Genomic DNA, 21,785 nt, shown 5'->3' on the forward strand with positions numbered 1-21,785 from the left:
GGTACAGAAGAATGCAGAGAGAATGTCAAAGTTGTGCAGTGAATGTCATGACCTGTTTCCTATTTTGGATCAAGTGTAACTGTTTGTACCTTCAAGAATTGAATGGAGACAAATACAGAAGTGGGATCTGATCTAATTGATGGACATGGTGCAGGAAGTGTTTCTTTTGTCCTGAAGGATGAAATCTGCTGTGTAGAAATGCTTCTTTCCGTTTGCAGAATACATCCTCACAAAATTTGCTCTCCTTTTTTCATTTACTGGAATATGGACACGTGGAGTTCTCTGTCTGGAGTAAAGGGCTTGTGGTTTTATCCCTTAGTGCATTTAACACCACTCTGCAATATTTAGGTCATTAAACTTTCATGTCTATTTTTTTCTTGGGAAATTCAGTCACCTGTTCATCTCAGCTGCCAGAAATAACAGGCTGCCGCTTGGGATTTTAGCTTTGCAGAAATCAGAGTATCTCTGGAGTCCTGCACTAAACTAATTAGCTAGTAGAGTTTTCTGGACACATAATAAGCTATTGATGAACAAACCAACAGTCTGAACTGCTCCAGGAAAATCTTATGCTCTGAATGGAAAAAAAATACTAAACATGCTAATTAAATGGAAGTCTCAGTATTATAGCAGTAACTACTGTGAAATCCTTCCCTTAGTAATAGCGACATCACTATTGCACAGCCACAGAAAGTTGTCTTTTTTTGGAGAGGATCATTTAAAGTGTAAATTTACAGGGCTTTAGAAGTGATTTTCTAATAACGATACTAATTACTGCATACCAATAAAAATGCCTATCCAAAAATAGTGATTTTTATTTTGTGTGCAACGAATGGGAGAAAACAAAGGGGAAAGTATTAAATTGTTAATTATAAGGCTGTATTTTTATATAACTTATTTCCTTTGTGTGAAAAAGAGTTGCTTATAGGGAAAAGACCCACCAAATCTAATAGAATATGGCAACCTTTCTATAGTGTTTTGGACCATCCTGTAGAATATAGTAGAGAATTATACCCCTAATGTAGATTCCTATAGGAAGGTTAATTAAAAAAAAGTGTAAAAAGGAGATCATTCTCTTTCATTTTATAGGTTTTGAAATCATTTCTATGTAACCCTGTTCAAGCTCTATGGAACCTTATTGAATTGTATAGGACTTTTCCATAAGGGTGCTGTAGCTGTTTCAGTGGGTAACAGATGGCTCTGTAAATAAACATCTCTCTCTTCCACTGATAGTTACTTGAATAAATTAAAGCGTCACTGAATCTTTGTGTAGTAGAAGGTTTGAGTTCTGGTCTGTCCTTGAAATTAAATTGTGTTGTGTGGCTGGATCCTGGTGCAAAGTCCCAGGCCCCTCCTTTCTTGGGCCTAGGTGCTTCTATCCAACTTAGGTCACATAGGAACTCAACTCCTCCTCGCACTTTAGCATGGGCAGTTATTACTATCGACCTGAAAACCAATGCGGGATCATCCTCTTGTACCTGTTGTATGAGTGGGAGAGAAGCCAGGACTTTGCTTGTTGTATTTATGCTCCATGGTTCGTGTTCCCATTCAGTGGAAGCTGGTGACATTTTCAACTGGGCAGGCAAAATTGACACCTACTGGCACCTTCAGAACTAAATTACACTAAATGAGTTAGAGCGCTGACTATACTGGACTCAAAGCAGGAGAGGCAAAATCCACTCCAGCAAGCCTGCATTAGTCTCATGTGTCTCCCAAAGTCTAGACTTCCCACTCAGCACATAACGAATTGAGCAACCGCCCAAGTGTGCCTCTCACACCATGCTCCACACTTATCCGCTGAGTGAGCAGAACCAATTGAACACAAGTGTCCGGGCACCTTTCTGAGCAGACAGACTGAGCTGTGTTGTGTTTAAAGTTGGATTTCCCTTGTCAGGACGATTACAAGTGGTGTTGTGATCAGAATGTGACTTTGTGGCAGGCTGTAGAAGCATAAACGATGACTGATATTGCTGGGATAATGTGGAATGGAGACTTAAAACCCGCCACAGCTGCAGAATAATGGGAAGCTTAGTGAAAAGGGAGGTAATCCCATAAAGGGATAAATCTGATTACACTCCACGTGCTGCACAAGCCCTTGTCCCAAAGGAATTCCAGTTTCACCAGGGCTTCTACTAGCCACTAAAGTCTCATGTAAGGTATAGGAATGAAAAGGTGAACTCCTTACACATGCACATGGGACTACTTTTGCATGTCAGCCCCTGACACCAGATGACTACTTACGGAGATCAAAAACCTGGTTCTCTATTATCTGACGCCTCCTGCTGTTGGTTACACCTGTGCAAAGACAGTGTAAAAGACTACCCAGTTAGAGTGGTAGTGTTCTTCACACAGTTTGCACTCTCTTGCACTGATGTAAATGATGACACAAGGTGCAAGGCTGTCGAAAGTTGGGCCCAAGAGTGTCAGGACCATATACCAAAGTGAAATTGGCCCATTATAAAATCCAGTCATTTCCTTAACAATTAGTGTAATTAACTGAAAATTACACTGGTTATTTTAACTGTCAACTAAGCTATATTTATTTATTTTTTAAATATCCAAAAGTCAGTAATTTTTGGTTTTTAACATTTTAGGAGTGAATTAATGCTGGGAATAAAAGTGAGGGACTGGCAGTGGTTGTTTTGAACCAGATATACTGCAGGCAGGTTCAGTGCAAGTTTCCTTCTAAGCTGCGCTGATGCCTCTCAATCCTGACCTGCAGTTCTTCCTGCTGTTCCAGTTCTGGCTTGTACCGAGTTACTCCAAACAGAACGTCGGTTTTGTTTCGTGAACCAGAGTCATGCAGGTGGTGGGATGAAACCCATTTGTGCTTGTGATCTAAGTGAACATACGATTGAGTGAAAGGTGAGTATTGTGCAACTACTTCCTAAAAAAACATTGACTTGCAATATTTTGTTTTCTTTTCTGTTTACAGCAGCAACTACAGGCGTACGTGGCCTGGGTGAATTCCCAGCTGAAGAAGAAGCCAGCAATAAAGCCAGTGCAAGACCTAAGGCAGGATCTCCGAGATGGGGTCATCCTGGCCACTCTCATTGAACTTGTAGGTCAGTAACACCAAATGGCACTATTGCTCCTGTAGGGGCTGTGGGGCGTTGCATGGAGGAAGCGCATCTTGGTGAGGCCCTGCTAGCGGAATGTTTGGACCTGTGTGAGGCTGGCCAGCAGGCACTGCAGTATCAGAGCAGGGTGGTCATTTTAAGAGAAAGGAAGATTGTGGATCATAAAAACCAATCTTCCACTGAAGTCCTTATGTGTTCGCTCAGTATCACTTGCTAACCTTTGGCTAGTGGCCGAGTTCCAGGCCCTTTGAGAACTGCATTCACTTTGTCACCTGACACATGCCAAAACCTGCGAGCGTGGCCACGATAACTGCCACAAGAGGAGCTGAGCTGTTTTAAGGGAACCATGAAAGTATTTCCCATATTGATGAATGGCATTAGGGACCCAGAGGGGTGTATGGGCTAAGGTGGGACTAATGTGTGGCTTCTTAACTTCATTTGTGTATGTATGTGTGACCTGAGCCCCGTAGTTCTGTATCTCTGCCTAACTCTGACAGCCCTGCCTGGCGTTTACTTGTATGTGTTAATGGATGGGATTCCCGTAGGTCGGAGTTAATCTTTTTACTAAGACACAAATATTTACAAGAAAGAAATAATAGGACTGAGCAGAAATGGTTCTAGAAGTTGATGCTGTCCCTTGCTGAGACTATGCCATGCAGTGCAGTATCTGCACAGAAAGGACATGTGCTGACTCAAGAAAATACAAGGAATAATGAATTACCCACAAAAAGCATCTTCACATTCAGTGCTACCTGTTTGTTTTGCCATTAGACACCTCATGAGCAGGGAGAAGTCACGCATATGGCTCCCTTACTCATCCCAACATAACAGCTGCTGAATCCTACATCCCTTGCACCTGTAACTGTTCCAGTGCCAATCAGTACCAAAGAGGTTCATTACTCTCTATAATTAGGCTGTTTGATTTTTCCCAGCCGGTGAGAAGCTAAATGGCATTCAGGTCAGTCCCACCAGCCAGCAGGAAATGAGAGAAAATGTAGAGAAAGTCCTGCAGTTCGTGGCATCGAAAAAGATTCGTATGCACCAAACTTCAGCGAAAGGTAAGTGCTCCCTGATGACAGTGTCACCATGATCCTTAGCTAGCTATGTGAGAACTGGATCCTTTGTTGTTTTGTGTCCTACAGATAATTTATTTCCAAGACGGAAATTTCTCTTGTTGCTACAATCCAGTAATATGTTTAGTTTTTGGTTGAACGGCACTAAATTCTTGGTTGCTTTGGTAACAGTAGCAAACAGGAGAAGCGAGCAGTCCAGGGTAAGAAATAAATAATAGTATTAAGAAGAAGAAGAAATGCCCCATCTTCTCTGAATGGTCAGAGGAACAAACAAATGGTATAATTGAGAACACAGACTTGGAAACCTTAATTGAATGGACATAAATAAATTGTTATTGGGCTGTTGCCTTCTGTGGTGGGAACAAGACCATTCCAGACCACTGGAAATCAGTGGTATTGTTTCCCATGCTTTGCAAACTCTGTTTGCCAGCATTTCCTGTCATAAGAGGAACAGAACATGTAGTGGGAAAGAGACACAAGGAGCAAAAACATGCACTTTCTGCCTCTTACTGTGGCATCATTTAGTCACAGAGAGCACATGGATGGAGGAAAACAGTCCCCTATTCTTGCTGGTTGCTGAGTGTACTGTTTGCTCCTCCTGGGGCACTGGGTGAGGTGCAGTGCCCAGTGACTCAAACTGGAATCATGGAGCACATGACCTTTCCTGTTGTTATCAGGAAGAGAAGAGCACAGCCCTGGGGCTACAAGCCTCAGCTGGGTAGCCATTGTGTATTCAGAGTACACAGTAAGTGCTCCATGCCAGCAGCATGGCTACCAGCAGCCTGGAGGTTGTGCTATTTTTCCCCATTCAGTGAGGCATTACATGCCAGTTCGCACCATTTCACTGACTCTATAAGCTGTTGTTAATACTGATAAAGCCTTGTCTATACGCCCTGTAAACAAATATATCATTAGGCCCAGCCCAGGCAGCTCTCTCTCGAGGCCGCTTAACTCAGTGATCTGAATTTGCTTTCTTAGTTTCTTGTATCTAGGTTGGTAGCAGGGAAGTAAAACATGAGCATCCAGAGTTTGGTCGAGCACAAATGAGAGCAGAGTAAGCTCTAAAGATTGAAACCCAGTGCTGGTGCTTTGCATCCCTTCTGGTTTTCCTAGAAAAAATGTCACATGCCATGTCTGGCCTGTTCTAGTCTCCTTTGGCCATTCTCGGTGACAGGACTTTGTTGAGCTTTGTGCAAGGGCTCTGAAGTTGGACATGTTATGAAGTGATCAGAGAAATGTAGAGCTGGAAGGAACCTCAAGAGGTCATTTAGTCCTTCCCCCAAGAGTGAGGCAGGATTAATGTATCAACGCTACTGGGCAGAGTGAGGTGTGGGCACAGGACTCTGGGACACAGAAATCCCTGAGTTCTAATCATAGCTCTGACACTGACTCGCTCTGTGACTTTGGGCAAGTCATTTCCCCTCTCTGCCTGAGTCTCTGTGAGTGACATGGATTAATTACCTTTATGATCTACACCTCTACCTCGATATCACGCTGTCCTCGGGAGCCAAAAAATCTTACCGCGTTATAGGTGAAACCGCGTTATATTGAACTTGCTTTGATCTACCAGAGTGCGTAGCCCTGCCCCCCTGGATCACTGCTTCACCACTTTATATCCGAATTTGTGTTATATCGGGTCACGTTATATCAAGGTAGCGGTGTATTTTAACAATGTTTATTTTGGCCCCATCCCACCCTCCAAAAGTAAAAATTAACCAGACTTCAGGCATCCAGTCCTTCCCCAAAAGTCTAGGGCTGGGATTTTCAAAGCTGCCTATGGGATTTGGATGCCCAGTTCCCATTAGATTTAATGGCTACTGCATGTCTAATCCCTTGGGTGGCTTTGAAAAACATCCACCCCCCCCCCAAAAAAAAGAAAAGAAAAGAAAAAAAGAATGGATGGTCTTTGGAGTAAGCCCTGAAAGTCATCAAATTTGGGCTGTTTTGTACACTGAGGGAAAGTGCATGGTGATGACGATTGATTAGTTAATGATTACTAGACGTTGTTGTTGCAGAAATCCATTCTTGCTCAGCTCCCTCCTCTTTCGTATTAAAAATGTTAATGCAAGTTCCATGGGCCAGTTGGAGTCATCACTGGTACAGTGATCTTCAGTGACTGTGACACCTTTGTAGTGATCCTTCAGTAACACTGTCACACATAGGCTGGACTATTTGTTGAAAATAATCCTATACCAGGGGTAGGCAACCTATGGCACGCATGCCAAAGGCAGCACGTGAGCTGATTTTCAGTGGCACTCACGCTGCCCGGGTCCTGGACACCAGTCCGGGGGGCTCTGCATTTTAATTTAATTTTAAATGAAACTTCTTAAGCATTTTAAAAACCTTATTTACTTTACATACAACAATAGTTTAAAGAACAGGAGTACTTGTGGCACCTTAGAGACTAACAAATTTATTAGAGCATAAGCTTTCGTGGGCTACAGCCCACTTCTTCGGATGCATAGAAGAAGATGCACAGAGAAGGCTGTAGCCCACGAAAGCTTATGCTCTAATAAATGTGTTAGTCTCTAAGGTGCCACAAGTACTCCTGTTCTTTTTGCGGATACAGACTAACATGGCTGCTACTCTGAAACCTAACAATAGTTTAGTTATATATTATAGACTTCTAGAAAGAGACCTTCTAAAAACGTTAAAATCTATTACTGGCACGCGAAACCTTAAATTAGAGTGAATAAATGAAGACTCGGCACACCACTTCTGAAACGTTGCCGACCCCCGTCCCATACAGAAGTCCCAAATGTGCCCAGAGCAGTAAAAATTCTGTCCTATAGGTGGCAGTCACTGATTTGACTTCAGGCTGCTTCATACAAAACAACTAGTATGGAGCACTGGAATGATAACTCAGTCCTAATGGTTCAGTCCCTTTCTTTTGGAATGCTCCTGTTGAGTTTAATTACATTCCCACGCGTTGGTCACACAAGAACCTGCTGAGCCCCATTGCCCTGAGGTTTGATTGCGTTTTGCAGATATCGTTGATGGGAACCTGAAATCCATCATGAGGCTGATCCTTGCCTTAGCTGCTCATTTTAAACCTGGCTCGGGTAGAGCAGCCATTCAGAGCGCAGCCAGCGTGGTGGGGAAGAGCCTTTCAGCATCGTCAGCCAGTCACAGGCCTCATTCAGCGGCCGCAGTGGCCCAGGGTGCCGTGGCTGCTTTGGCAGATGTTCGTCAGGATGTCTCACGCTCAGGACGTGATGTTTTCCGGCACAGACAGAGGTACTGGGGGCTCCCATCTAGTCTCATTGGAATGAGTGTGAATCTTGGTGCTAAGTCTTAGTCCTTGGGGGCATCTCCCTATAGGACAGATAAAGAGCTCTCTGCTATGAATTCATACATTGCTTTTTGACCTGAACCCAGGCCACCTTTTGCTGTAATCTCATTGGAGCTCACAAACAATCCAGAGTAAGACTGAGTTAGCACCCGGATGGGATACCTCTAAGGTTATGTCTTCACTGGCAAAAAGGTGGGTTTTTACCATGGGATAACTAACGTGCGTGTAAAAATAGTGGAGGTAAACCAGGTGAGGCCAGCCACAGACAGGTGGTATAGTGCTGACCTTGCCTAGCCACCTTGCAGTATACACGACCGTGCCTTGCCTTCACCTAGGATTGTACAGCACGATAACTAGCACACATTTATTATCTCGCTTTAAAAGAAAACAAAACAAAACACCTTTGTGTCACTGAAGACAAAGCCTAAGAGCTCTATTACATCCTTCCCTTTGCATCAGTACTGAGCACAATGCCGCTGCATGGCAAAAGGAGGTGCTGTGGCTTCTGGAGGGGCTGTCTTTCACATGAGACATAAAACTAAGGCACTGACTGTTTGTGGAATTTAGAGATCCTGGGTGCACTTTTTGTAAGAGTCAGGGTGCTAACCCTGATGTCCAATTCCATTATGCCTCCCTAAATTCCTCTTGCCTTCTCATATTATGCCAAGCAGTGGAAATTGTTGTAGTGTTGCTGAGTGCTGTTTATCAGCTGCTGTGTCCTACAATGCTATAGGGTTTGGCGTTTTATTATTCTTCCGAAGGACATGGGCAAGTGTTCCTCTTTAAGATGGCCAGCCCTTGTCGTATTAGCAGAAGCTAGCCTTTTCCCCACTCCCTGCTTCCCTCCCTCTCCAAAGCTCTGCTGCTACTCATAGGAGTTTGGAGGCATTTAACAGGTAACACACTGTTCCCCTCCCCTGCCATATCACAGGTAGATGGGAAAGGGTTTCCTGTCTCACACTTTCTAGATCAGAAATTAGATTTTCTCATTCGTAAGAGGCCCGGAGGATTGCTGCCTCTGCCTCGTTTCCTTTATTTCATTAGCCCCCGTTCTCCCCTTCCGCTACCCCAAGAATGTCTATCATTAGGTTCAGACAATAAATTAAAAAAAAAACCACAAGGATTTCTGCCCCGCTCTGTGAGGCTGTTATTCATTATGTCATTTTTATCTTCAGAAACAGCAGTGTCGATGAAGAAATTGAGAATCCCTACTGGAGTGTCCGAGCACTGGTGCAGCAGTACGAGGGACAGCAGAGCGTGCCCTCGGAGTCTTGCTCCTCCAGGTAACAGACATGCCCATTGCAGAGCTGTGTCCCATCACAGCCTGGCAGAGTCCGTCTCCTGCCCACCCCACATCTGGCCGCCTCGCAGCCCAGCCCCCTGCCTACCCTGTGGATGTGCTCCCCTCACATGCAGCCCGGTCTCTGACTAGTTTTAGGAATAAGGAAAATTTCATGCACTGAGATTTCCCAGCTGAGCTGGAACGTGAAACACCAGCTCTCGGTGAGTGACATTTCATTGACTCCCTTGATCTTGCAGACTCTCCCACAGAAAAGGTTCGTCTCATCCATGAGACAGTGTGGCGAGGTGGTGTGAGCACAAGGCTAGGAGGTGGGAACTCCTCAGCTGTAATTCTGGCTCTCACCTTAATCCTGACTCTTTGGCCTCCCCCAGTGAGAACAGAGCGAATAGGAGTAGGAAACACTAAAGCAGAGGGTTTGCTGCGAGATTGAGAGAAACTGAGAGGATGAATCACAATGGTTCCTTCGGGGCTTGGAATCTATGACTCTATGAATGAGACTGAGGTTATCACTACAGTACAGTTTACATTGGAGTTATGATGCTTAGGGATTTGAATAAGTCACCCTCCAAGCTACGTAAATTATGCCGACCTAAGTGCCGGCATAGACAGTGCTATGTCAGTGGAAGAGCTTCTCTCGCCAACATAGCTACCATTTCTCGCGGAGGCTGGAGTAATTAAGTGGACGGGAGAGCTTGCTCCCCTCGGCATCGATACTTCAGGGTATTTTGGGGGCAGGCCCAGCCCTTGTGCTGTGTCAGGGTTGGGTGTAGTCTCACCATTGAGTCCATGTCCCAGGGCAGGGGAAGAGCTGCAGGGTGAGCTCCCACCTTCATGCAGCCAGTGGCCTGGGCTCCCACTGCCATGCTGGAGCTTCCGTATGTCTTTATTGACAAATAAAAGCTGCAGAATTTTAAAATATTATGCGCAGAATTTTTTATTTTTTGGCGCAGAATTCCCTCAGGAGTAATCTGTGTAAGAGTCATGAAGGAGAAATGAGCCGAGACTTCCAAACCAAGCAAGCCTGATGCCTGCACCCAGACCTCAGGGGCAGGGGAAATAGGGATTTTAGCAGCAGGCTCAGTTTTAGGAATGCGTTATTTTGGGATTCAGACCCAGAGTCTCTGAAGTGGGTGCCTCAGCTGTTCCCACTGCCGTTCTGCCCTCATCCATCACCTTTAACTGCTTTTAGCTTTATAGTTATTTCATTATCCAGCCATCCCCCAACTCCCCTGGACCTTCATGTTCAATCAAGTTCAGTGTTTAATTGATTTCTGAAAAGTCCCCTGTAACCTGCTGTAGAGCATTAAAGTCAGAGTTTAACCCCATCTACACAGCAGAAATTTTTGCCATGTGAAGAGGGACTTGAGAAATACACCCTCTCTGCTATACCTGCAGCCTTGGCTGGGGACTCGCTAGATCTCACTAGCTAAGCCAAGTTGAGCTGTGGCAACACTTGACTGGGAGGTCTCTAAGGAAAGGGCTTTTGCAGGAAGTGGTATTGGTTAGAACTACAACATGTTTTACCTGGGGCTGAACACACGTGAAGGCTAAAGTGAGTGCCACTCACAGCAGTGAGCCTCAGCAACAAGTGCTGGGAGAACACATCCCTTTGGTTCTTCACATGCTCCACTAACTCCCAGTTGCACCAGAGCAGATGTCAAAGCCCTAGTCCTAGTCTATGGAGCCCTTAATAGAATGGGACCTGGCTGTGTCAGAGACCCACCCACCCATAGGCCAGGACCTTCTATGGCAACTACACTGCACAGAAACTAGGTAGCCAGTGAGGAGCTGGGGTAGAACCTTGCCACTGGTAGGAGAGATCTGACCAAGCCTGGCTGTGTTTAGGTCAGAGTATAGGGATATACATTTTGGACAGAGCCTTTCCCCACTAATAAGGCTTGAAAATAAAGATATATCTCTTTGAACATGTAAATTCCCTCTTCTCCCCCTAAGCTTGAGTCTCTGCTCCTTTTGAGCTCCATTTGAATGAGGTGGAGGAGGGGGCTGCAAGGAACTTGTTTAGCTTCTTGCTTCACAGCTGTCTGGCCCCAGTGCAAGTCACTGCTGGAGGATACACTTTATGTTGGGGTTTGGGGGATGGCTGACACATGAGGTGATGGATTTTCTTCTGCCAGATCTCCACCAGCAGAGAGTATCCCTGGTACAGGGAGATTTCTCCGCTGGACTTCTCTGGCCACTTTAAGGCTACTTTGCACCTCCATAGCACAAAGTGGCCTACCTGCCCCACACAAAGTGGCCTTAGCATGCCTGAGAATCCAGCCCCTGGGGACCCAGGTGAAGAGTGAGAAGAAACACGATGGTTCTGGACCCTTTTGCTTCTTCAGAATTTTGATGGTTAGATGCCCACGTGACGTGTGCCGTATAAATATCTAAGGCAGATCAGTTTGGTATGGGGTGGTTTTTCTCTCTGAGTCAATACTGACTCACTTCCCCAGTGCGGAGCTAGAGGATATTGTGCTGCTAGAGGTGCTACTTATCAGATGAGAAATAAAACCATGGTCCTGACCACATGCGCGTGTTAAAGATTTCACAGTATTTTTCACAAGAGTTGAAGAGTGTTGACCCCTTCTATTCGGGGCAGATACCAGTTTAGGTAAATACATTTCACCTGTTCCCATTCTCTCTGTGGTTTGAATTGGCAACAGTATTTTTCACATCATGTCCTATTGTGTAGCATTGTTGTGCACTGCTAACTAGCTGTGGAATGCGCCACAGTGGCTGCATTTCCATGAGGAGTGAAATACCTGTATGTATACTTTGCGAAGTGCTTTGGGTTTTGTCATCGTGCAAGGAGTTCACCAAGTGTAAGATGATATGTATTATCATTGCTGACAGAAAGAGATGTCACTGAGTAGCTTGTATAGTATATAAAATCAGCAAATATTTTCCTGAACAACCTATACGATCAGAAGAGGGAATTTTACAGAATTGAAGATAAAAACATAAAATTAATTGTGCTGCTTTTGAACTAAAATCATTGCTTTGTTAATGAAATGTTTGTTTGGAACTTTTGAAATTATGTTGGAGTAGAATAACAGGGGGTGCAGTGGATAAAATTTGAGTTGCATCAGCTGATGGGGGGCAGGGCTGGAATAGTAGAGGGTATATCAGGTCAGCATTGAGTGCCAGTGGCACAGTCTGTACCTTCAAAAGTAAGACTCTTCACATTGGTTACTGTCTTTAATAATCACTTTTCTCTGGTTGAGTTAAAGATCTCTAAAGTGCCCAGGGCTCTTTTGGGTTCTGTTTTCTCTGCCTTGCTCCCTACACAGCTGTGCATACGGATCAGTGGTAGAGGGAGCCCAAAGAGTTTACAAGTTACCTGGTGTGTATATTTTCTAGAGTTCTACTAATCCTGCATTACTGAGATGCAGACAGAGCTACTGACAACTCAACAGGAAATTATCAGAGATTGTATCAAGCTGGAGCTAAAACACTTTTTAATTGAAGCTGGGAATGTGCTCTGATGTGTAATTAGATTTCAATCATAACGTCTTGAGAATGGAATATTCTTTGTCCATTACGGTGGATTTGTTCCCTGGCTTTGTACATACAAAGATGTTGGACAGAGACTGTGCTATGTGCATCAGCAGTGAAAAACAAAAGACTGGCTGAGAGGGAGTTAGGGGGCAGGGTTCTGTCAGTGTTGTCAAAGGGCAAAACCACATAGCTTTTGAGGGCTGCAAAGGAGAGCAAACATGGAAATGCTATTGAGTTTTGCATGCAAGGCCCCGCTGGGGAACGGATCCAGGCTGCCAGGCTGAGGGCTGTTTTGTGTATCCTCCAGCAGTGCCAGAAATAGAACTTGTTTTATGTGTTCAAGGGGGGGAGCAGATTATGGCTATTGTAGAAAAGGGTATCTGATGCCGCTAGCCAAAGGCGCAGCGATTGCTGACACAGAGGTTGGCTGTTTAATTGCAACAGTAACTGCCAAGTGAGGAAAGATTTATTCATATCAAGCCCCATCAGAAATCGGGAGGATGTTGTTCCTGTGATAAGACACCAGGCAGAGTCTGGTGCCTGAGGAGAGAAAAATTGACAGTAGCCAAACTCGGTATGTTTCATTTAGAATCGCAGATCTATGAGAAAAGGGTGTTAGATAATAGGCATGGTACAGACTTAGCTATGTGTTAAATGTTCAGTAGGAAGTTTCATGTTGGCCTGGTATTGTTGCTAATTTATGAACCACCTCAAGATATACTAATATTCTGTTACTGGAGCTTGGGGCCCTACTTTGATGGGTCTTGACTCTTATGACCGAGTTCTGCCTTTTCTGATTCTCCCAGTTCCTGCATCCCACCTGAGGCAGGGGGCAGGTCCTCTGCTCTGCTCCTTCACCCAGTAAGCTACCTCCATGAGGGATTGTGTATGTCCATGAGGGATTTTGCATTGCTTAATTTACATGAGGGTTTCCAGGAGCCATCACATATGACCTAGGACCTGGAGGGGCTGTTTGGTAAAAAAGATGAGATGGAAGAGAGAACCTGTCAAACTCATTAGCAATTAATCCCCTCATTGAGGAGCCACAAGAAGGAGCAAGGGATGTACTTGTTACCCCTACCCTTTGGCCATCCTCCCATATACATCTTCCCCCTTGGCCCCTCCTCCCAATTCACCCACCCTCTCCTTACGGTCACTTAAGGTGATACCCTTCCTCATAACTCTGTGAATAATCTTGTTGACTTCAGTAGGACTTCACATGGAGTAAGGTGCTACTCAATGTGAATCTGCCATGTGGCCTATAGTCAGGATTCCATTTTGTTGAGAATAAGCCCTGCCTGCATTCATTCCCGAGCAAATTTGAGTATAGGCAGCATTGTCTAGAGCCTGGAGACTGGTTGTCAGGATTCCTGGGTTCTCTTTTGTGTCTGAAGGGTCTGTGGTCAACTAGTTAGATCAGGGGACTGAGGCTCATGAGATCAGAATTGTTTTTCTGCCTGTGACACTGACTCACTGTGTGACCTTGGACAACTCATGTCCCCTCTTCGTGTCTGTTTCCCCGTCTCTAAACAAGAGAATGATTCTGAGTTGCCTCACAAGGGGTGTGTTGCTGAACTCATCTGTGTTTGTAAAGCGCTTTGAGATCCTTAGGTGGAAGGTGTTAGAGACAGGCAGAGCATTATTGTTATTATCAGTCTGCCTTCCTTGTACTCATTCTGACATTGAATGTCACCCCATTTCATCTTATTGCTCTGGTGACATGCTGCATATTTATACCCTGGGGCTCTTCACTGTCAGTTTCTTTAGTTTTAAAATAAATTATTTTGAAAAACTGTGAGCAGTCTCAGAAGAAGCAAGGAGAAGCCGGCACCCCTGACTGCAGGTGACATCTCCTGGGATGTGGTGGCACCAGTCTCCTGGATGGAAACTCCAGAGGAAAATAAGATGCTCGCTTTCTCTTCCCCATTCGGAGGAGGGAATAAGCCAGTTGGAGCCTGGGATCCCCAGAGTTGCCTGGCAAGAACAAACCACATTTCTTATTAACAAACTGACTATATTTTTGTAATCACAACACTACCCCTTCCCATCTCATCCCATTGCACAGTTCCAGTGCAGTGTCCCAGCCTAATATCAGCACATTTCTGGATTTATTTCGCACGCACATGTTCTTGATATCAGAATTTCCAGGAAGGAATGTTATGATAAGAAGAGACAACAGAAATTATTCATGGGGAACTTGCCAAAATGCCTCCCTTCCCTTTCCCTCCCACCGACCTTCCCTCCCCCACCCTGAGCTAGACATCTTCTCAGCGAATAGACTCTGCCTTGCACACTGTGACAGCCAGAGGGAGAGGGAGCTGGAGATAGCGAGGAAGGAAGCTACTCATAGGACTGGGAAATGCTGCACACTGCTTAGAGACTGGTGGAGCAAAGAACCTACTCTTAACAGAGCACTTTTCCCTCACTGAATCCTGGGTCTCTGCAGCAGGAGCTGTATAGCTGAAGTAGGCAGAATGGGATGAGAAACGCAACTTGCAATCCAGGCCGAGATTCTCATGATGAAAACAACCAGGGCATACGGTGGACCAAAATGCAGCAGCAAGAGACAAATAACCTGCAAGGAAAACCAGCAGAATCAAAACCTGGACTGCAGAATATTCTGACTCTGTAATCAAATCCGTGTGTGTGTGGGCTGCCGATTTATCACCAAACATCTGCTTGCAAAGACCCTGAACCTTTTTGCTGTGAGTGTCTCGGCTCACGCGAGGAAGTCCGACTGGCAAATATTTCTTCGTTAGTTTGACAGGAACTGGCATCCTCGGCATCGAATTCCAAGCCTGTGAATGGACAAGGCATGTCTGCAGCCAGGACCTGCGGATTCCTGAGGCTCCACGGGAAACGGACTCTGTGAGGCGAAAGGTTCAAGTGGGATCATGGGAGGGAAGCAGGTCAAATGGTGAGCGATTGTTGTCATTGTCATTTGAAACAGCAGGGTCGGGGTGTTTATTAAAATCTCCAGGGAATTCAGGCTTGTTACTGAAACTGTTTCCATAAGCCCTGATTGCATGCAAGATCCCAAAGCATTGATAATCCAGGGATTTGACTAGGCAAGGATTTTAGCTAAGAAACCAAGCAATGCTAGAAGGAATAATACAGAGTGTTTTCCTGTGACATAAATCCTGCCTCAATTGATTTAATTTCCCAGCACTCATTTCTGCATGCTTCAATGATGAATAGTTATGTATCCTTTTAAATAAGAAATCAAATTTGAATGCGTCTTTGGATATCTTTCACTCGAATAATTTTGGGAATTGATATGAAAAACCATGGGAATTTGGCCAGCTTTAACCAGTTGGCAGAATGATAAATAGGAGTGACCTTTGGCCTGTGCTGCTGCTTCAGGAGCAATCAGCGTGCACGTAAATGTGTTCCTGCCCAAATGGCCATGTTTCCCTCATGTGCAGGGAAACTGCCTGGAGATGGAGCTGTGTCTGTAAGAAAACCTAAAGGATTATATTAAAATCCTGTTGTAGATGTGGTGTGAAATATCTGATCCGGTCTCAGTTGCGTTAATCCCCAAATCTATCACAAAATGTTCACTTTGGGCAGTGGATCTAGTTCTGAAAAGAGCAGATTGGGGAGAAATGTAACGTCGCTGTGCTGTGTCCTGTTCCCTGACACATGGCCCAGACGTCCCATATCCTGCACCTCCCTAGAGCACCGTCTGCCACATGTGCCTTTTGCCTTCTGGCCCTCTAGATTGTTCTTTCCCCTGTATGTCTAGGTACCCTTCTTCACATGCACCAAAGGTTGATCTTGTTTTCTTGGGCTGCTTCCTCATGGTTTTCTTGCTTGTGGGGAGACAACCCACAAATACACCTCTCAATGATTATACAGGGCTGATGGCTCGCCAGGGGTCTGAGGTGAACATGTGCAGAGGGAACATTAGTGACTGCATCTTAAAGGACGGCAAATCCCATGCAATATTCCTGGGCGTGTTAGGTCAGTCAGTCTGTCTCTGTGACTTTCTGTGTATCTATGCTGATTTAAAGTTTGATCATTTGTCTTTAATAATCGATTATCTCCTCAGAACACAAACATCACATTCCTGGGCCCCTGGGCAATGATTTCAGTTTTAAACATCATCTGTTAGGGAACGCTGCATTGGGATTCGCTTTCTTTAAGGTAACGCTTTGGGCACATCCAACAACCTTTAGCAAATCTGCACACTGTGGATATGTCCACACTGCAAAGAAAAACCTGCAGTGCCTAGTCTCAGAGCCTGGGTCAATTGATTTGGGCTTGCATGGCTCAGGGTGTGGGGCTAAAAAAAGCACTGGAGCCTGGGCTCTGAAACTGGCGAGGGGGGAGGGTCTTGGAGCCCAAGCTCCAGCCCGAGTGGGAATGTCTACACTGCAATTTTTAGCCTGAACCCCGTGAGCCTGAGTCAATTAACCTGGGCTCTGAGGGTACAGCTCCACTGTGATAGAAGACCCATGCACAGAGCCATGGCTGGCCCAAGTCAGCTGACTCGGGTTCACAGGGCTTGAGCTGCCAAGCTATAAAATTACTGTGTAGATACTGGGGCTTGGGCTGGAACCCCGGCTCTGGGAACTCAGGAGTGGGAGGGTCCCAGAGCCTGGGCTCCAGCCCGAGCCCGGATGTCTAAACTGCAATTTTATAGCCCTGCAGCCCAAATTCCACTAGCTTGAGTCAGCTGACTTGGGCCAGCTGCAGGTCTTTTATTGCAGTGTGGCCATACCTGAGACTGTGTGCTGAGGGTGTGTCTTTCCAGGGTAGACATACACTGTATGAGCAACAGGGTCTGAGCGAATACTGCTGCTGCTTTCTGTATCTAGTCCAAAATGGTTACTCTCTCTTCACTTGACTCACACTCATTTGTTCTTTTACTGCAGTGGAAGCTGACTTAGCTGAATCATTTAAAACTAGATTAGTCAAAGGCCTGGAAAATAGACTAGGAACAGTCTCTTGGGGGTGGCTCCTGGGAGTGGACTATATGGGAGCCGCTAACAGGTCATTTCCTCTCTAATTTCTAAAATTCTCTGATTTTATTAGAGAGATGTGTATGTTCCTGAGCTGGGGAACCTATATCAGAAGTGCTGGGAAGATTGGGAAGGCAAGCTATAGAAGTGCATTTTATTTCTCTAAATCTATTCTGTTACTTTCACCATGTTTTCTTTTTATTCTCTCTGGCTTTTGTGTCTGTCTTGAGGAGAATGAAACATTAACTCCTCCTTGCTCTTGCAAGGATTAGTTCCTGGAGACTTTGGGGGCACATTAAATGGATCACTGAGCTTTGGATGCCTTTGCTGTTGTCCCGGTGATGGATATGGGAAGAACGTCTGAAAGAGCTTGAGAGTCTGGACCTCACAACCAGCTGAGATTGTTGTAGAAATATGTGGCTGCTTTCAAGAAGCTTTCTCATTTAAAGCTAGATCATGTGTTGGTGTCTTTGTGTTCCCGAGGGCTCCTTAGCATGGGAATTTTAGGTTGGTTCCCCATATTGTAATTGTCCCTTTAAATACAGGTGAGAAATCAAGAGAGCTGGGATACTGTGAATGACTTTTGGTAGCAGTTTGCAACTGTAGGCTAAGCCTTGCATTACATTATGTTGTAAGCAGAATTGCAGTCTGAAGGATAGTCTAGAATTAGCTCCCTGACTTTGGGATCTGTCTTAATCCTGCAGTGGTTGCCTCTCCTATTTACATCTTCTTAAGCTACAGGAAAAATGAAAAGACTAATTACTGCTGCGGCACTTCAGTCAGCTACTGGCCTGAAAAGTTACAGGCACTGTCTGGCCTGCTAATGAATTCATTGGCATGTGGGCAGCGCTCAGTGTAACCAGACTTCTTGCATATTAGCTTTTTATTTTAGACAGAGATGAAGCTGCTCTTTTCCCCCTGCTATGTTTGCAGCTCACACTGGAAATAATTGTATCTCCTCTTCTCCTCTGCAGTCTCACATCACCCAGTCCCATACACAGCACAAAGAGCGAGTCCATTGCAACCCAGTCGGAGGAGAAGGCAGACTTTGTGATCATCCGAGCTGAAGAAACAGAAACCAAAACAGGTAGAGCACAGATGATGCATTTCATCTTTCCCACTTCCAGGACTTCCCACGTGAGAGCTATGGCAGAGACTTGCTGGATGGATTCCCAGAGACCGTATGAGTGTAGAATGTTGTGAGCTAATACATCAGTTCATATAAAATTAAATCCCCAAGCTCACTGTTTAGTAGTGCTAAGGTTGTGCCACTGTTTGGCAAAGTCCAGGAGACTCACTAGCATGCTTCAAAAATTAAAAGCCTTAGAGAACGGATGGAGTTCAGTGTCATTTATTAGTTACAGTATATGGTGGTTGCTTTGTCCTTACTTCAAGATGTTGTGAAGAAAAGTCCAATCCCACAGAAAGATTGAGTCTGTTTGAACTTGGAGGCTGGAGCTGAATCTGTGTAATGGGGTTCTGGATTTATGCTACAGCTTCTCAAAATCACCTGACTAACCTGCAGTGGCACTTCGCAAGGCTGGGGAGTGTTGTACACTTATTGCCTGGTTTTACTGACACACCATTGACTTTTTACCATGACTCCCTCCACCCCTCCCAGCGATAAACCTGATTTTTGTTTCATTTCAAGTGAGCAAAAAGAATTAGCCAAAATGTCCTGCTGCTGGGTTAGTTTCTGTTTTAAATCTATTAACAATCCACAGAGTGCAAAGGAAAGGTTTTTGATGAAGTTTCTGACATCATTTTCCTCTCATGAACATAGTGTAGAAACAGTGCTTTCAGATCAGCTTCCATCCCCAGCCTGAATCACAGAGAGTCTCTCTAATGAAATGCTTTGTCACCCCAGCCAATAAAGCCCCCTGTTTACTACTCTTTAGTCTACAATATTTGATTGTAAAATATTTGTGAGGTTGAAATATTTGGTAGGCTGTAACGTTTCACTGGTGTTTTCAACATCAGCATGCCCATCCACATTTTGCACAGTGGAATATCTTTGTCACTTGGCTAGAGACTGTAGTAGCTGCCTGCAATGATCAGTCACAATTCTGCAATGATGTGCCCCACTAGGATGTTTATCCCCAAGTTTAGCATCACACCTTGGGTACAATGTCTAAATCCCTGCAGCCTCCAGAGCTGTGGCATTAGCCGACACAGACCATCTTGTCTTATGGAGATTACAAAAGGTTGCAGAGTTTATAAAATATTTTTATGTTCTTCTCTTTAAAAAAGATCCCAGTGATCTCTTGATCTAAAATCAAGGCCAATGATGAACAGCAGTGATGATACCGAATATAAATGCAAAAAGTCAGAAAAGCAAGGACAGGCATTTTGGGATCAGGCTTTGATTCCAAAGGTTTATTAATCTGTAAAACAGGGGCTAAGAGCTTTCTGAAATTTGCTTTAATTCTTGCTCAGATATTTTTGAGGACATGTAGCAGGAGACTAGTGCCTAGGTACCACAGCAATGAAAGGTATGAGTAGATAGATCAGGCAGGAATAATGAACTGACTCATTACAAATGTCTCTGTTGGATAAGGTCTCACACAGCAAATTACTATGGTCCCAATTGTGCCAACCTTTTGCTGAACAGGAACTGGCTCCCCAAGTAGCCCCATTAAATTCGTGGAGTAAATTACTATCCAGCATGAGTGAGTTTGACAGAACCAGGCCTTGAATAAATTGGTTAACCGGGTTCTGCCTGGAAAACCTTGGCTTATTCAGGAATGGGACACAGAGGCTCATAGTGAACGTGCATTTCGCTCCCCAAGCACAGCAACTGGAGCGAGACATTCATTCAGTTAAAAGTGACACTCTCTCCCTGCCAGCACCTGTAATGCTTCAGTATGTGGAGCAAAACCTGGCAGGGCGTCAAGAATTCTGGCTTTGCCCTCCAGGGTTTTCACCCATGGCTTAGCAACCAGTCGCGGAGTATCTTAATAGCAAGAAATACTGAAACAATGGAAAATCTTGATCACAGGTGTTTAGGGCCTGATCTAAAGTTTGTTAAAGTCAGTGTGGTCTTTGCATTGACTTTAGTGGGTTTTAGATCCGTCTATTAGTGCTTATTGGAGTAGCCAGGGAGGGGGTGCCTCCTGCAACACTGAGAGATCCCCCCTTCCCACTCCCCTTCATCCTTTCCTTCAGCTCCAACAGGGAGATATAAACACCCTCACACTGCATCCTCCTCTTCCACTTGCCTAGGACTCTCTAACACCAGGAGACCTTGTACATCAGTGCTAATGAAGATGAAGGATTCAGGTCATGCACACACAGGGAAGGTAATGTTTCTTTTGCAGGGTGAATGAGGCATAAATCCCCAAGTTGGGGGAAGATGCTTCACCTAGCTGTTACCTTGACATCAGCTGGAAGAGATTCCAGTTCCTGCCACTGAGAATCAAGTGCAGAGAGCTGGAGACCTCTGTATGCTGTGCCTCTCTTTTCAGAACTCCTCTGTTGTTGTTCAGCTGTATTTCATGTAGCTTTTTCCTCTTGCAGAAGAGACAGACTCTCCATTTCTCCCAGAGTGGCAGGCTGGAAGCCCTGGGACATACCTAGAGGCCTCCTGGGAGGAGCAGCTGCTGGAACAACAAGACCATTTAGAAAAGGAAATGGAGGAAGCAAAGAAGATGATTTCAGGCCTGCAGGTATTCGCTTTGCCTTTCAGCCAGCATTTCTCTTATCTTCCCGTCATACTCTTGTTTCCCATTGAGCTCTAGCTGAGAGAGAGACTACTCCTGTAGCCTGGGACTCAGGAAATCTGGGTTCAGTTCCAGGCTCTGCCACAGACCCCTTGGATGATCTTGGGCAAATCACTTAATCCCTCAATGTGCTCATCGGTTGTATAATAATCCTTCCCTACCTCAAGGGGTGTAGTAAGGATATTATGATGATGGAGATAGGGAAGTACCTTGATAGACAACAGAAAGGACTCATCACAGCAGTTTAAGATATGGCTCCTTAAGCCTGATGCTAATCATGCTTTGCTCTTGCACCCCCAGCACTTCCTGCCCCAGCACTAGTGTGGGTTTTCTTTCTCTTATCTTCACTGGCTTGTGCTTTGTTGCTGTCCATCTTTCCCTCTTTGCAGGGCTTTTGAATAAAGTGATAGGAAGCAAAGAATGGCCTTTCCAAGCTCCCAGACGTAGTTCAGAGAGATATTTTTAGATAGTGTCAATCAGTTTGGACAATTTTCTTTTAATTCTAGACTCTCAAAAAGCATAATTTTTACCTGGTTTCCCAGGCTGTCTCTTCTGTGGGGAAGATGTGACGAGAGGCTGGTGTGAGGGTGGAAGAGGCTGAGGCAGTGCATGGAAGTGTGTGTGATGCTGGTGCAAGGATGCAGGTTTTATTCATTTCCAGTGCATGCCCTTTGAGGGGCTGACTGTGCATATAGTAATGAAGAGACTTAAGTCTAGTGAGTGCCATCATTGGTTACAGTAATGGTGACTGGGACAGACTGGGAAAGCGCAGAGGGCACGTTGTGAGCACCCAGAAAGGGATCTCCTTCAGCGGGTGCTGAAAAGTCTGGATTTAGTAAATGATCATCTCTCCTGT

At 45.0% G+C, this 21,785-nt stretch overlaps 1 protein-coding gene across 6 annotated transcripts in view; it reads left to right on the plus strand.

The window, feature by feature from the left end:
* DIXDC1 (DIX domain containing 1) overlaps positions 1-21,785 on the plus strand; it is a 61,353-nt gene that overhangs the window by 22,890 nt on the left and 16,678 nt on the right. For 5 of the 6 annotated variants that reach the window (XR_004643655.1, XM_034754508.1, XM_034754510.1 and 2 more), the window contains exons 2-7: positions 2,933-3,062; positions 4,010-4,135; positions 7,138-7,387; positions 8,618-8,725; positions 18,185-18,297; positions 20,727-20,875. Coding sequence is in view for 5 of the 6 variants with exons in the window: in XM_034754508.1 (XP_034610399.1) it covers positions 2,933-3,062; positions 4,010-4,135; positions 7,138-7,387; positions 8,618-8,725; positions 18,185-18,297; positions 20,727-20,875 (876 nt within the window). In the remaining variant the exon portion in view is untranslated. Of the gene's footprint in view, positions 1-2,932; positions 3,063-4,009; positions 4,136-7,137; positions 7,388-8,617; positions 8,726-14,498; positions 15,164-18,184; positions 18,298-20,726; positions 20,876-21,785 lie in introns of those variants that run through there. The other variant, XM_034754511.1, reaches the window with a different exon arrangement.

This window comes from Trachemys scripta, chromosome 21 (genome assembly GCF_013100865.1).
Source record: "Trachemys scripta elegans isolate TJP31775 chromosome 21, CAS_Tse_1.0, whole genome shotgun sequence".
Classification (NCBI taxonomy): Eukaryota; Metazoa; Chordata; order Testudines; family Emydidae; genus Trachemys; species Trachemys scripta.